The 17025-nt window shown below is 36.1% G+C and overlaps 1 protein-coding gene across 2 annotated transcripts in view; it reads left to right on the forward strand.

Annotated features, from left to right (window-relative positions):
• CTNNA2 (catenin alpha 2) overlaps positions 1–17025 on the forward strand; it is a 990025-nt gene that overhangs the window by 762316 nt on the left and 210684 nt on the right. For both annotated transcript variants that reach the window (XM_039852490.1, XM_039852491.1), the window contains exon 9: positions 12737–12889. In XM_039852490.1, coding sequence (XP_039708424.1) covers positions 12737–12889 — 153 coding nt within the window. The remainder of the gene's footprint in view (positions 1–12736; positions 12890–17025) is intronic.

The raw sequence follows: 17025 nt of genomic DNA on the forward strand, positions 1-17025 counted from the left end.
ATGTATAGGATCGATCTTACCAGAAAGAAATATGATTTTAAAGAGTTGTTCTCTATATCTTGCTTCAAACTCTTTAACCACTCTTTGTATAGGCTTCGGCTGTAAACTCTTTGTATAGGCTTCGGCTGTTAACCTGTCATCAAATTCATCCATTTTGTGATTGTTTCTTCCAGTTGCCAGTACAGTTGTTGGGGGAATCACATTTTTTCTTTGAGCAGCATTTCAAAAGCTTCCTAAGGGTTCTTGCTGGGATGAACTTATCTGATGCAACTCCTTATTGTCTCACACTGGATTTAGGCAACTTGTGCCCATTCAGTGTCAGCTAATCAATAGCAGATATTAGACACTCAGAATGAAATATCCAGGCATCGGATCTTGGTTCCCTTTTTGTGGTAAACAACGCTGGGGGATTCTAAGGCTAGGGGAGACTGGTTGACTCGATGTAGGAGTGAAGGATGGAAAAAAAGATGACCTTTGTCCAATTGAGATTTGTGAACTTGAACAGCCAGCTTCATAAACACATAGACCTTAAGTAAAATGAAACTATTCTTAGAATTAGACCTGACTCTGGCATTTGTTATGTGCAACCAGTGACCCTTCCTTTCCTCATCTATATATACAATAAAGAAAATGATGCTCAGCCTTTAAACCAAATTTTTCACTCCTATTGTGACATTGTGAGGAAGGTCAAATGAAATAATGTCTAAGAAAGTTCTCTGCAAGCTATAAAAAATGAACATGCACAGGATTATTATTAAAGGCAATAAGTAGCCAGAAACTGAGTAGACCTTCCAAATATGCAAAAGAGTCAGTCCTCTTTTTAGTGTGGATTCAGGCTTTTGAGCAAGGTAGTAATACGAGAAATGTCTTTTCCACCTTCACCCGTGCTACCTAAAATCACACCCTTTTGAAATGCCTAATCTTCCAGGCTAACAAACTGTGTATGGACAAGCATGCCTGTTCTTGTGGAAGGGTGAAGAAACCCTGAGAGAACTTTTAAGTAAGAAATATCTTAAGTAATATGATGTGTAGGCAATGTAACAAATTTGGACTATTTTAGAGTGCTCCTTAGAACAGCCTCCAGCACATTTAACAAGAGTAACTCATGCTTGCCTCATTTATGGGACCAGTCAGGTATGTATGTGGTTAAGGCGATCACTGTAGCTTTCTTAGTAATTGTGAATTGAGATAGTAGAGTTTTCAGCAGCAAGTGAGAGTAAATGGCTTGTCTTTTTTTTCCCATATCCCTGACCAAACTTAGTGCTTGGTACACCAGGAGCTCCTCAAATGCTAGTATAAGAAGTAAATCAGTGAACACCACTCACTGAGTGTAATGAGTGGAGTAAAGTAAGGAAGAGAGAAAGCATACTTGTCTTCTTAGTGAACTTCTTACTACTCTTATAATAAGATACCTTCCTCTTTTTAACTAATTGCATTACTCTCTACCCCATTATATATACACACACACGTGTATATATACACACACACGTGTATATATAATGGGGTAGAGAATAATGCAATTAGTTAAAAAGAGGAAGGTATCTTCCTCTTTGTGTGTGTGTGTGTGTGTCTGTATGTACATGCATTTACTTTCATTTATTCTCTTTGGGATAATATTTAAATATTCTTAACAGTAGTGTGACATTTGTGTAGATTTTTCTTTATGGATCTTTTCCCCCGCTTAAGATCAGAAAAAAGAAAAATTTAATTGCACAACCGAAGACAAATAATTGAAGAAACCTATTAGTTTCTCAAGAATGAACATCTAGAACCAAGACTATATAATGGGAAAAGGATAGTGTCTTCAATAACTGGTGTTAGGAAAACTGGGTGACCACAGACAAAAGAATAAAACTGGACTCCTAACACAAAGATGAGCTCAAAAACCATAAAACTACTAGAAGAAAACATAGAGGGTAAGTTCCTTGACATTGATTTTGGCAGTGAGTTTTTAGATTTGACACCAAAAGCAAAGATAAAAAAAAAACAAAAATAAATAGTGGGACTACATAACTAAAAAGCTTCTGCAAAGCAAAAGAAACTATCAACAGAATGAAAAAGCAACCTATAAAATGGGAGAATATATTTGCAAATCATATATCCGATGAGGTTAATATCTAAAATATAAAGAACTCATACAACTTAATAGCAAAAAATAATCCCATTCAAAAACGGACAGAGTACCTGAATAGTCATTGTTTCCCAAAGAAGACATACAAATGGCTGACAGATATATGAAAAAGTGCTCAACACTTATCATCAGGTTAGTACAAATCAAAACCACAATGAAATAATCATCTCACACCTTTTAGAATGGCCATCATCAATAAGGTAAGAGATAACAAATATTGGCAAGGATGTGGAGAAGAGGGAACCCTTATGCACTGTTGGTGAAAATGTAACTAGGTGCAGCCACTATGGAAAACAATATGGAGGTTCCTCAAACAATTAAAAATAGAACTACCATATGATCCAGCAATCCTACTCTGGGTATATATGCAAAGGAAGTGAAAACAGTCTATTGAAGAGGTATCTGCATTCTCATGTTTATTGCAGTATTATTTACAATAGTAAAGATATAGAAACAACCTAAGTGTTTATCAGCAGATGAATGGATAAAAAAAGATGTGATATACATACAATGAAATATGATTCAGCCGTGAGAAAGAAAGAAATCCTGTCATTTATGACAACATAGATGGGCCTTGAGGGCATTATGCTATGTGAAATAAACCAGAGAAAAACAAATACTGCATAGTATCACTGATATGTGGACTCTTAGGGAAAAAAAGTCAAACATATAGAAACAGAGTAGAAAAGTAGTTGCAAGGGACTGGGAGGCAGGAGAAATAGAGAAAGGTTGGTAAAAGGGTACAAACTTTTTAGCTGTAAGATGATTAAGGTCTGATGATGTAATGTAAAATATGGTGACTACAGCTGGTAACAGTGTATTGTAAAATTAAAATTTGCTAAGAGACTGAAGCAATTCTCATCAAAAAACAAACAAAAAATATGTGAGATGATGGATGTGTCAATTAACTAGATAGGAGAGAATCCTTTTATAATGGATATGCATATCAAATTCACTGCAATGTACACTAAATATCTTATAATTTTATTTGTCAGTTATGCCTCAATAAAGCTGAAATTAAAAAAAAAAAGAAAGAATGAACATCTATCCATTAAAAGGAATTGAAGAAATATTCTCTTTTCATTGGATAGATTAAAATTGGACATGCAGCCTTCAGAGTCTCCTCCAAGTTTAAACCTCTACGATTCCAGTTGGCTGGAGAAAGCCATTTTTCCTTGTACTATCTTTTTCAGGGAACTGTTTCATATTCATCAATGGTTGTGGATTTTTAGATTTCGTGCAAAGTACTTTTGCAGTATCTATGTGAAGTTGGCTCAACATACATCATACACTCATATCCCACCACATAGGCAGACACTTTTAGTCTTTTTTGAGATAGTTTCTTTTTCTCCTTGAGTTTGCGAGTTAAACTCGCTGTCATTTTATCACTCCATCCTCCCTTGAAATAAGGAGGTAAATTGTTAGAATAATTGTAATCCATCAACTATCTTCCTTTTGGTTTGCTGAAGAAAATGCAGTTATTTACATTGATGAATGGCCTTAATTGGGTAAAATAGACTGGTAGTACTGAGCTAATACCTTTAAATGTCTTGTCTTATATAATTAATATTCCCTTGTCACGCATATGTTTAAACAGTTGGAAGAAAGCCTTGTGTTCTTGACTCCTGTCAGACTTAACGAATGATTCGTCAAGTCATTCCTTTCTGCCCTGGTTGATTGATAGCTAAATTTTGGTCTTCGAGCTTGTGTAAAAAGTGTAAACTACACTTTTCAGCTTGTAGGCAAGGACATTTAAACCATTCTAATAGTCAATTTCCAGAGGAATTACATTGCCTGTTTACTGGAGGGGTCACAAAAATGTGCCCCTATTCATCAGGGACACAAATCACAGGGCCCATGAGCTAATGAAGGCGGTATTTATGAGTCTCTGCACTTGCTGGATGATATAACAAGTTCAAGGTGTCCCTGGTACTGACTGGTGAGGACTCCAACTCCCACTTTTGGATGTGACTGTGCTCATGGACTATGTAATAGGTAGATATATTTTGGATGAATAGAGTTTGATCCTAAAACTCTTAAAAATGAGAATGAAAACTAGAATGCTAGGTCGTCACAGTACTATCCTTCATCTACAGCTTTCAAAGATCTCTCTATAATAAGGCAGATCCCACTCACTCTGCTACCACCTAGCTGATATATTTTTACATATCATAATTATAGTTTCAAAGTATGGAAAGTAGATCCTACTCATTTCTGAGAGGTGTCTCACCTCCCTTGGATTGAGCCTTTTTTGAAAATCCCCAAATTTACCATTTTAAAACACTTTGACCAATAAGCTATAAGATAGTTACATAAGAGCAAGTATAACCCATCATATGTTTTCATAGTAGACATTCCTTGAACCATGAGTCTTCCATTATTTTTAACAGAACCCAAGCCCAAGTAAGTCACAGAGTCTCATAGTGAGTATCCAGCCGGTTTCTTTCAGCTTTTGGAGTGGGAATTCATTTAGGACTCACAGTCACTTCTGCCTCTGGTGAGACCACTGATTTTTCTCTTTTGGTATCTATCTGTCACTAGGTCTGCTTTTACCTCCCCTCATGAGAGTTTTCTTCTTTCTGATCTATTATCTCAAAGGAAGCTTCCAGAATTCTCTGTGTACTTCACTTATCATCCAGGAAGCTGGATTGCATATGTTCCTGAAATTGTGTGTACCACTATTGTATATTCCATTGCTTTTTGTTAATAATATATACAAAACTGTCACAATATAGATGTGAGAGGTTGTGTTATGTTAGTAATTTAGAGGAGGAACTCTAGGGCCAGACAACCTGGATTCAAATTCTGTCACTGCCATGTATTAGCTGTGTAAATGTGGGCGAGTGACCTAATTGTATTGCCAAAATTTCCTCATCTATAAAATCGAGAAAATATTATTCATCTCTCTTGAAAGAAATAAATGAGTCATTCCACGTGTTTAGAACAGTGCCTGACACAAAATAAGCATTAAATGAAGTTTGTTAATATGAAATATTAATTTCCCCCAATTCTTTTCTGTTCTCTTCCTTACAACTTCTTCTTGCCCCACTGCTACAGTCAGCTTCTACGTATATTATCAGCCCCACCAAGCACTCCTTTGCCTCCTTGTATTGCATCCAGCAACTGTGGGCTCCATGTTCTGCTAATATTTTTTCCAGAACCAGGGCAAGATGTTGTACCTGCAGGATTGAGGCCATATGAATATCCACAATGACCCCAGCACTCCCATGGATCCTAAGGCAATATTTCACTGCCTCTTCCCATGAAAGTAATTGTTCTTGCTTATCATGGAAGGAGAAGAGGACTTTGACGTGGTGCTGTGTGTGCCGGGGTAGAAAATGGAACCAGCAGAAGGAGCCAAGCACCTGCCACTGCTCTTCAGGAGGAGCCTCAATCAACCTTTCCCTGTTCTAGTCCCCACAACTCATCACTTCAGTAAATTTTTTTAACTAAAGAATTAATTACATCTAAAAAATAAGAAATTGTAGCTGTGATATTTTTAAGCATGACTCATGGCCATATAATGGAACACATAGTGAGACTGCTGTCAATCCAATGCTTTTGGCCAAAGAACTGAATTGAAGTGACACCAAAATCATCAACTGATTGATCAGAAATTTATTTTCAAGGTGTTTCTCCAAAAACCTTGGTGATGGTGACTTAGTGACCATCTTAGTGACAAGACCAAGCAAGCCCAGTAGTGAATAGGCCTTTTAAACCTCTGTGTGGTTGCCAACATCCACTGGCCCCCATGCCACATGGGGGCATGCACTGCAGATTTAAATGGCAATGGACATGGATATGAGGAGAGGTGAAGAATGAGGTCATAAATACAACAGATATACTACAATTATCTAAGTTTGCTTGAGTGCTTCTTACTCTACCAGAAAGACATGTTTCTCATTTTTATCCTCACTGTGTCAGAACTCTTAGAGGACTGTTGGTCTGGCTAAACTAAACCATCATGTTTGCTACTGGGGTCATGCACATAGGTGTTGCTAATGTTGACAGTGTCCTTTTAATTGATCCAGTAGAGCCTGAATTTGGGAGGGGTGAGGCATGGACAAAAGCATGACACCTTACAGACTTTTCTTTAAAGAAGTAATTGGTTCTATTAATGAAAGAAACTATTATCCCAATTAAAATGATTTTGCTTCATAGAAGAGAGTGCTATCAGGATAATGAATACAGAGACAAAAGAATTTTGTTTCTCTTCTAAAGAAAACAAAATAAAGCAAAAACAGTGATTAAAAGTGCTCTTCCACAAGCTTCATGGGTATCTCTCTGCTCCCCCCACATCTGCCACCACCACCTCCAGCCCAAACAATGAAAAGTGCTGTCATTACCAGTAGACTAGGTACGTCGATGACACCTTAGCTTATTAAAGTAGATTTGGGTGGATTACTGCACTGACTAATTACCTTAATTGACCTTCAGCCTGGCCAAAATTTGTAAGACTTAATGAGGCTCAATCCTTGTCAAGCACCCTAGGCTGGATGGCTCCTGGCCCAGAAAATTTGTTGCTTTGATTTTTTTGTTTTTAATAATAATTACATTCCAAAGCTTAAGGAAATATGGTAAAATAAACAGTAATCATGAAAAGCCTGGAGCAGCCATATCTATGGAAAGATTTCAGGCTTCAAATTTTTGAGCTCATTTAAAATCACTCACTACCCCAAATTGGGCCTTGGCCGGTATATCTTACATCATTGCAATTAAGATGTTAATACTGTTATTCTTAACAGAATTTTTCTAAACATCTGCCTAAATGACAGACAGATGTTAAACAGTCAGACATTTGTTAAATATTATCAGCCCAGCCTGTATTTGGGTGTTAACTTTTATTTCTGAAAGTCAAGATGGCACTGGATTGCTCAGACACACAGAGCCAATTCTGTCTAAAAGTTGGCATGCAAAAATACTTAAATTGCAGGGAAGATTCAGCAAAGAAAGAAAGCTTTCATCTTGCAGGAGAAATAGATTGATTAGTAGTAGCTACCTGGAGCACAGAAGAATTATGAAATAGTATTTGAGCTCAGCATAAAAAATGTCGTGATTGATTAATCAGGTCTGGTGCAGACATGGAAAGGAGATATCACAGCATATTTGCCATTCTTGCCCTAGTCCATAGTTTCTGATGTTGTTCCTTGCAAGCAACCCTTCACCTTAATTATTTCCTATAAACATACCTATTTTTGTCCACCTTCCACCCATGCTTGAGTACCTAAATTATTGTTCTCTCAGATCTGTTCTTTATTAGCCATTTTTGTGTTTTGTTTTTGAATCAGCATCTGAATTTCCTTTATGTTTGAAAAATTACTCATTCTGTGAATTTTGGTATAAGAAGCTAAAATGGCCAGACCACTTGTTTTCACAAAATACTTTCTTCCCAACACCTTCTTCCTTCATTCTTGCAATTAGGTGATGACACATGATCCAGAATTTGGGTCTGCATTTCACCCAAATAATAATAATTAGGCCGATTTACCTAAGACTTTGAATCAAAAACTAGTGACACAAAGACACAGGTATCCTAGTATTTCTAACTTCTGTCCTTTCTTTGAACTAACAGGACAGCTTTTCTGCTTAAACCTAACAGAATTAATTTCTCATGCTTACAACCAAGAACGTGACTGATGCAATAGATCTTGTTGAGCAGTGCTCACCTAGGCTTCTTATTTAGATGTAGATTCTGAATGAAATGCAGGTCTGGAATGGGGCCTATTGTTTGTATTTCTAATAAGCTCCAGGAAATGGCAGTGATGCCGGCCTGTGGTCCACCCTTGAAATAGGGAGGATCTAGGGAAGGAAAGGCAACCTGAAAGAAGGTAGAGTTGGCAGGAAAAAACAACTGAGAAAGGGTCCATTACAACATGTTCTAGTTAAGTTAGGGCAGACCAACTGCTGCAACTTATAAACTCTAAAAGCTCCAACTTGGTAGAATTGCACTCTTAATCATGTAGCAGTACTGGAACAGTGACAGGACACCAGGGAACTCTCTTCCATTCATTCAGGGGGACAGGTTAATTGGAGCGGTGGGTCTGCCATCTCCCACTCTTGGCTTCACAGGTCACCTTGGGCATCATATTCGTGTTCCACTCAGAAATGGAAAAGAACATGAAGGAGTACGTGAGAAAAATGTTTGAACTTTATTATTATAAAATAAAATACAGATATAGAAATCCACACAGAAGAAATATATAATTTATTAAATTATCATTGTGCAAACACTCTTGTAATCAGCACCCAGGTAAAAAAAGAGAATTCTGCCACCTCCCCAGAAATGCCTGTCTGCCTCTTGCCTCCCTCCAAAGTAACCACTATTTTGACCTTTAGAGCATTCACGTCCTTATTTTCCTTTGTGGTTTTATCACCTTAATTTGCTTCTTCAGATGATGTAGTGTAGTTTTGCCCACATTTTGAGATACGTTTTTAGTCTCAACCTATTGCCTCCCCTTCCATCCCTTTTGTCTTGCTTAGAATACATCTGTTGCAGAACCCAGAGTCTGTACTGTACGTTTTCCACAGTTTGCATTTTGCTGATTAGATGTGTGTAGTGCAGTTCCAGATGTTATTCTATCCTCTATATTTCTGCAGATCACCAGAGAGATCCAGAGCCTCTACCAGCTTCAGGTTTGATCCCTTTGACAACACTGTAGTTGGGGATGTGCTATTTCATCAGAAGGCACATGTCTGGTTATCTCTTTTTTGTTTGTGATGTTTTCAACCACTGATGTTTATTGCCTAGATTTTTAAATTCCTTAAAGGTTGCACAATGGCGAAACTCTGTCATTTTGTTTTCGTTTATTAAATGAGAAAGGTTTATAAACAGATACTTTCCTCATTATAAAGAATTTCAGTTCACATAAGAAAGGCAAGATATATTGTTGAGTTTTTTCAAGATAAATTAATTGGTTCCTTGTTATCTTGTGAAGGTGACCAATTAATTTTTTTCTTTAGTCATTATAAACTCATGAATTTAAACATATTTGATGGGTTTCAATCCAATGGAATTTTTTTTTTTTATCCTTTGTGAAATTTAAACTGTCTCATCTGTGGCCCAATGGAAGCCTCCTGAGTTATTTTTACATGACATTAGCAGTCTTTGATAACTTTACCACTTGTTATAACAAGATAGGGTTTTAAGAACTGGGAATCAGCCATTTCTCCAAGAAGCCCTGATTTGTTTTAGTAGAAAATTGCGTTGCAAGATGTTCATCGCTACTGGTCTAACCATTGTTTTTAGGCTCTTTTAATGGAGAAAATGAGAAATCATACGTGTGTGTATGCATGTTTGTGTGTACATGTTTTCAATTTAAAAATTGATGTGTTCATATTGATATTTCTACTTTAGGTCTAGGATTATAGAATTTTTCCTTAACCTCTTCTATATTACATCTTCTGTATTCCATACCAACATTCCTGTTAGCAAGGACAAAGGAGATAACAAATAAACTCTCATAACTAATTATTTGCTTTATTCTACTTTTAGTGTTAGAATAACAATATTCATATTACCACTATAATTAAAATTGCATAAAACAGTTAAAATCTTTGTGTATCTTATTTCTTTTCTCATCTCATTGTTTACATTGTTGTACTATGTCTTCATTGCCAGAACATACAGCCATTTCATATTATACTCTTTCCCATTTAGACATCATATGCTCTTAATTCCGTAAATAAGTATTTATTTAATACTCACTGCCAGTTCTCCTGTTGATGTTTTTCTAGTTATCTTGGTTGTTAGACTCCTTCTCTAACAGATTCCCCAAGAAAGATTCTTGGGAACAATATTTTCTGAGTTCTTGCATGTTGATCAAATTTTGTCTGTGCCATATATCCTTAAAAGTCAGCGTGGCTGGTTATAAAATTCTTAGCTCACAGCTTCTTTCCTTGAGTACCTTAAACAGAGTACTTCATTTTCTTCTGGCATAAAGCTTTGTTGTTGAACAGTCTGATGATCATCTAATTTTCTTTTCTTTTAAGACATTTGCTATATTTGTCTAAATGCACAAGGATTCACATCTCCTCATTTTTCTTTAGACTCCAGTTATCTTGGTTGACAGTATGCGTCAGTCTTCTCAGGGCATGATATGCTCTTTCAGAATGTAGTATGTGCATGTATGTGTGTATACATATATACATATGTAACATAACTTACTTATGTAACATACGATATTATATTTATATAGTTATGTGTATCATTTTTTCGGGAAAATTTTCATGAGTTATGATTTTTAGTATTTGTTCTGTTTTATTCCTTTAATTTTCTTCTTTAGGGACTTTTGGTGACCATATATTGAATTTTCTTTGCCTATCTTCAGTATGTGTCACCTTTCCTCAAATCTTTTATTATCTTTTTAAAAATTATTTTGGGTTAATTTTTTTTCTTTTTAAGGCATTGTCTGTTGTGCTTATCCATATTTAGTCTTCTTTTCAAATGATTTTTCTTTTATTCATAATTCTTTCTTAAGTTTCATGACCTCATACCTTATTATTTTTTTCTAATTTATATTTTTCTTTCATACCTTATATCATTTTCTTAGTGTATTTTTATTTAAATAATAAATTGCAGTTTTAATCAGTTTTACAGACATATCTTTCTGGCATGCTTTCATGTGTGTGTAGAGATGATACTATATTTCTTGTTCTCATTTTTCTTATAGTAACTTAATATGAGTTTTGAACCTGATAATTTCAAATTGTTCATTTTTATGTAAAATCAGTCTTCCTGAGGTTTAGAAAGAAGCTTGATGCAGGTAGCTAGTCTAGCTTCACAGTGCTCTGACTTCTATTTTTGTAAGATGTTAAAAATATATGGTGGCTTGATTGGTGAGATAGACTGGCTCAGCTCATGTCCCCCACTTTATCTGGATCTTTTCTTTTAATTGATGTTGTCCCTGTCAAGTTCAATTTTGATTATATTCTCAAAAGTTTCACCTTCACGTGGGGTGCTGTCCTAGAAAAGAGCCATGACAGGTCAGTTTCAAGTGGGAACTGCACCATCCCTTTCAGACCTTCTTACCGTGGGCTCTGCCCTTACCGAAAGTCTGAAAGGGATGTTACTTTATAATTTCAGGCAAGTTATTTAGCTTTTCTGAGTCCCATCTTCTTCATTTGAAAAACTGGAATAAGAATAGTCTTTATCTCATAGTGTTGATGTGGAAATTACATGATATAATACATAAAGATCTTAGTTGAGTATTTGGCACATTGGGTATACCTGGACTATATGAAGTCATCAATAACCAACATTATTCCTGATCAGTAATTTAGCATACATTGCCAAGTGAGTAGTTAACTTTCCAGAGGCTTTATTATATTTTATGTGGTAAAATGCCAAACTCAATCCAAAGGTAAACCAAACTAAGTTATAGATATACATGTGTATACCTTAGTGCAAAAAGGAACTGAAATTTGTTCAGAGTTCTTTTTCCGACCATAAAAAATATTTGTGTATCACCCTATCAAAAGATTTATCTGAATAGGTATATTTGTTTGGAAAACATATATATTGTTTATCACCTTTCCTTCTGTTTTTTAACATATGGGTATTTTCTCCCAGTACATATTTGGGCAATTATGAACAAAGCAGCACTCAGGTGATTTTTCAGGTACAGTTTCATTTCATTTTCATGCAGCTGCCCTGCTTCTGATTTTAACAACATGGGAATGATGTATAATTACACATTGTTAGAAATTTGAGTCTTTTGTTCTTACTTACCTTGAAGAATAATTGTAAGTACTTCTTTCTGGAACACAACAACTGTATCATCATAGCATCTGGGCAGAAACATTCTTGAGATTGTCAGATGTTTCATATTTCCACCTTCATCAAATACAAACAACGTACCTAGAAAGAACAGGAGACTGCAAAATGGTAAAGTTCTCTGTGGAGTCAAGGTCCAACTCTTCATCTAAAATTCTCCCCATTTGCTGGTTATTATCTAGTTTCTCCTTTTTCTAAAGAGCCTGAGTCCTTGAACTTTATCACAGTTAAAACTTCTTGGAGACATTTGGGCCAATCAAGGATGAGAACAGACCATTGATAGGAGAGCGTGTATAATGCATTGATTGAGTTACAAGCTGTAACTTTCAGGTTAACATGTATACAGTTAATTCAGAGCCATCCATCAGTTACCTCTATTTTCCTTTGATGTGATAAAGTCTGGGAAAATTAAAAAGAAGAGGGCTGGGGTATGGGAGAAAAAGGTGAAGGGGATTAAGAAATACAAACTGCCAGTTATCAAATGAGTCACAGGAATGTAATGTACAGCACAGGGAATATAGTCAATGATATTGTAATAACTATGATAGGTACTAGACTTATTACGGTGATCACTTCATAAGGTATATAAATGTCTAATTACTATATTATACACATGAAACTAATATAATATTGTGTGTCAACTATAGTTTAAAAAATAACTTAAAAAAAAAAGAGTTGAAACATTATTTTAATAGATAAAGAGAGTTGGGCTTAGTTTAGAAAAACTCTTTATTTCCGGGCAGTAGTTTAATCTATATTGTCAAATGAGTAACAGGCTCTTAAAAGGATGCTTCTTCTATTCCTTAATGTGTGTGTTTTTGTTTTTACTGTAGCTTCGGAAAGCTGTGATGGATCACATATCTGATTCTTTCTTGGAAACCAACGTCCCTTTGCTAGTTCTCATTGAGGCTGCAAAGAGTGGGAATGAAAAAGAAGTAAAGGAGTATGCCCAGGTTTTCCGTGAACATGCCAACAAGCTGGTGGAGGTAAGTGAGGAGAGGCCTGAGGACTAGAATTTGTCCACAGGTTTACTCTCTCCATATGGCTGTTGGAATTTCAATAGACAGCCCTCCTGTGGTTTTCCTGGAGATGTAAGAGCCTGGGGCCTTCCTTTCCGTTACCTTCCGATGACTCCATCCCTTGCAAAGAAAAGAGGTTATCAGTAATCTCTCATCTCTATCCCACATGCTAAGTATGATCTGGAACATGTCTGTTAATTTTCTTGAATGATAGGTGGAGGTTGAAACAGAAGTAGAAGGGACACTCCAAAGTGCTGGATTTGAGGGAGTAGAAACTGCCAAATGGAGGTTTAAACTGTTCCCTCTTCTTCTCTCTCTTCTCCACTTCACCCACCTAACCTAGATTAACTGTCCACGTTATTAACTTGAGAAAAAAAAATTTCACTTCCCCCAAAGAGATGTTTTGACTCTCACTGAAGGGCCTTGGGGCAGTAGTAGGAGTTTAAGTTCAAGATCAGAAGTATATTTTATGTGTAGAGAAGTCCCTGGGAGTTGTTTTATAAATGCAAAATTATGTCGTGTAATATCAAAAAAAATTTTAAGGGAAACAAAATAAAGGGGAAATGATAACGATGCTGCCTAATCTAGGAGCTGGAAACCAACAGCTTGGCAAAAGTTGCAGTCAGTGATGTGTAGCTAAGTAGAAAATTGGAGATGTTTAACGGGAAATGTGTGTCCTAGAGGAAAAAGTGCACACGAGAACGAAGATCCTGACAAATTTAGGAAATGGTTGTCAGAGCCAGGTTAAAACTTTAGCAGGCTCCGGGCACTTAACAACAACAAGAACAATAACAACAACAACAAACTTCTGATATATCTCCACTTTAATTAAAAATAAAAATAAAATTACTCAAAATGACAGACTGCTTAAATGCAAGGTAAAAGTAAAATATTTCCCCCCCTTAGAATGGCACAATTAAATTCTAAATCGATTCATCACATATGAAAACATTCTCTGTTTTTCTTGGAGTGAACGATAGGGTTGTGCTCTGATTTAATTGTGCCCTAATCACCTGCTCAGTTTGCTCTTCAGTTAGTCCAGCCCTGCTGTTGCATCTGGGGCTGAAGACATCCAGGAATCAGGAAGTCCTGCATCAGCCCAAAGGGAGCCCCAGGTCCTCTGGGATGCAGGCTGAGCCATCACCTATGACCGCAGTTAGCAAGTCGAGTGTGCAAAAGGCTAGTCCAAAGTAATGGAACCCATGAACTTCCTTCCTACCATAACCTTGATGTCTTCACAGAGCATCAGCCTTCAGTTAAAAATAGTGTCATAGTTATAATATCAGGGCAGTCTTTCTGGCTCTGTCCCCACTTATGAGGCAAGCACTCTGTCACCCCTCACATTCCACTCACATTTTCTGAGAGGTCACTTGGCCACTGAGGAATCCAGAGTCTTTCCAGGTCCTTGGAAGCCCTGGCCACTTCCACATCTTGAGAAAGAGAAGGTGAAGAAGGAGCACGGATGGAGGGGTCAAGGGAAAGGAAGAGGAGGAAAGGAAATAATGCTGAATGAATGCCACAAAAGTTTAGTTATGCAAAATAATAGTATTGACATGTAGATATAGCATCTCATTTATATAATTACATTACTTATAGTATAATTGCAGAATTTATAGAAAACTTTAATTAATTGTGTGTTATAGGCATTGTGGATAAAGAGGCATGAGTTTAAAGATGTATGATAAACATCTGCTACTTTTAGTCTTGTTGGTGTCTTTCTATAGTTCTACGTTTAGCCTCATTTACAGATAGATAGTACTTAAAGTTGACATCCTGTGTAATTGGGAGGCCAGGGCCAACTGGCCCTCTTGTTTACTCATTATCCCCTCTCCTGTGATGGCCCCTGGACCCATTCACCATTTTACCTTATCTCATGTGTAAGTTTCACTGTAGGGGAATCCAAAAACTATGAATGATCCTTGATCCTCAAGTTGAGGCAGAAAGAGAAGGCTTGGGTCCGTCAGAGCCCCACATTCCAGAATATTGCTGCTTTACCTCCCTCAGTTATTCTCTTCATTAAAATGAGGGAGTAGGATGTAAACTGCCTCACTTTGATTAGAGAGGAACTGGGCTCAAAAGAATTTCTGTAGCTTATGTCCCTCAAACAAATGGCTCCTTGCTGATGCGTACTTGTAAAAAAACTCAGAGCACTGGGCTGAGAGTCACACTTTTTTTAATTTTGAAAGTGTCTCAATGGACTTGGGTGCCTTTCTGGACCTAAATATCTGTGTTTGTAATATAAACAATATTTTAATATATTGATTTTACATCCATTGACCTTGATAAATTCGTTTACTAATTCCAAAAGTTTGTGTCCTTTTGAATGTTTTATGTACATAATTATGCTGTCTGTGAATTATGACAGTTGTATTTCTTCTTTCTCAATCTATATCTTGTTTTTCCCTCACATTATTTCACTACAGTATTGTGGTAATAGATATTTTTGTAACTTGTAGATCCCACTGAGAAAATGTAAATATTTTACCATTACTTATATTGTTTGTTCTAGATTCTCTGCAGATACTTTTATTAGATTATTTTAGTTCTCTTCTATTACTCCTTTGCTAAAGTTTAAAAATAAAGTTTAATTAGAATAGAATTGTGTCAAATGCATTGTCTGCACATTTGGAGACAATTGTGTGATTTTCATGTCCTTTATTCTCCCTTAGAGGTATTGGTATCAAATTAATGCTTTCCCTCAAAATATGAGTAGGAAAATATCCCTTTTTTTCTCTTTCTTGGAAATGAATGAATGTGTAAGGCTAGCATTATTTATTTGTTAAATATTTGGAGAAATTCACTGATCCAGCAATCTGAGCTTAAGTATGCATTTGAGGAAAAGTTTAAAAATTGCAGATTTAATTTTTTCTTTTTTTTACTAAACATAAGACTATTTAAAAATTCTATTTCTTTTTGGGTCAGTTTTGGTAAGTTGTATTCTAGAAATTCCTTATTTTCATTTAATTGTCTAATTTTTTGACAAAATTTTCCATCTCTTAGTTTTTTTAACATGTAAAAATCTGTATTACCTCCTCCCCCCAGCCCCCGCCCCATTCCTCATATTGCTAATTGGTGTCTTTTTTTTTTTTCTTGATTAGTTTTGGAAGAAGTTTATCAATTTAACAATCTTTTCTAAAACACAGCTTTCAGCTTTGTTCCTTTGTTGTCTACTTTATGCTCTTTATATTTCTTTTTTCTGGTATAACTTACTGTTCTTTTTCTAACTTCATGAAATGAATAACGACATCATTGATTTTTAGCCTTTCTTATTTTAGTGATATATGCACTTAAGGCTATAAATTTCTCCCTAAGCTATGCTTATGTCTGGTTATTTCCTACTGACCTAATTTTTAGCTCACTCATCCTGTCTCCATCTGTGTGCAGTATACTTGAAACATCTATTGAGTTCATTTTTTTAAAAGAATTTCTAGTTGACTTTTTAAAAATTAATTTCAGTTCTCTAATAAAAATCATTATTAGGTTATCTCCTTTAAAAATATATATTAATCAGAGTTATTTAAAAAAATCCAAGTCAAAGTACTCCGATATTTGGGTCAGTTTTGTTCCTGTTTTGTGGCTGCCCCACAGAGGGCAGCCTTTCTCGCCACCCACCCCACTCTCCCTGCCCCAACTGGCTTGGGTATTGAGACTGATGATATAACAACATCATCAAAGGATTAAGAAAAGGTTTACTACTCACATAATGGGACTTTCTGGGGAGAGCAGAGCAGGACCCAAGCCAATCCACAGTGACTTCAGCAGAGAAGAACTGGTGGTTTGGATTTTTATCATAGAAGAGGGTGGGGCTAGGATCAAGCTTTCCATGCTAGGGCTGGAGTTTAAATGGTTCGAACTCTCCTACTGGTGCCAAAAAAAAGGTGGGCATTTAAAAATCAGCTTGACTAGTTGTGGAACAAGACAAAAAGGAGGAAGAGTGGAGCTTAAAAAGCTGTCAGCACCCATTCAAAATGGAGTAAGACTGTTCATTACAATTCACCCCTGATGTTAGAGTGATGACCAGAAGGTGCCATGTTTCATTTAATTGATTTTGAACTTGTTTAAGTAAGCTGTTATGGAGTGCTATAAGGCTTTCAAAATGGAGA

The sequence above is a fragment of the Pteropus medius genome, unplaced genomic scaffold, assembly GCF_902729225.1.
Source record: "Pteropus medius unplaced genomic scaffold, Ma_sr-lr_union100, whole genome shotgun sequence".
In the NCBI taxonomy this organism is placed as follows: domain Eukaryota; kingdom Metazoa; phylum Chordata; class Mammalia; order Chiroptera; family Pteropodidae; genus Pteropus; species Pteropus medius.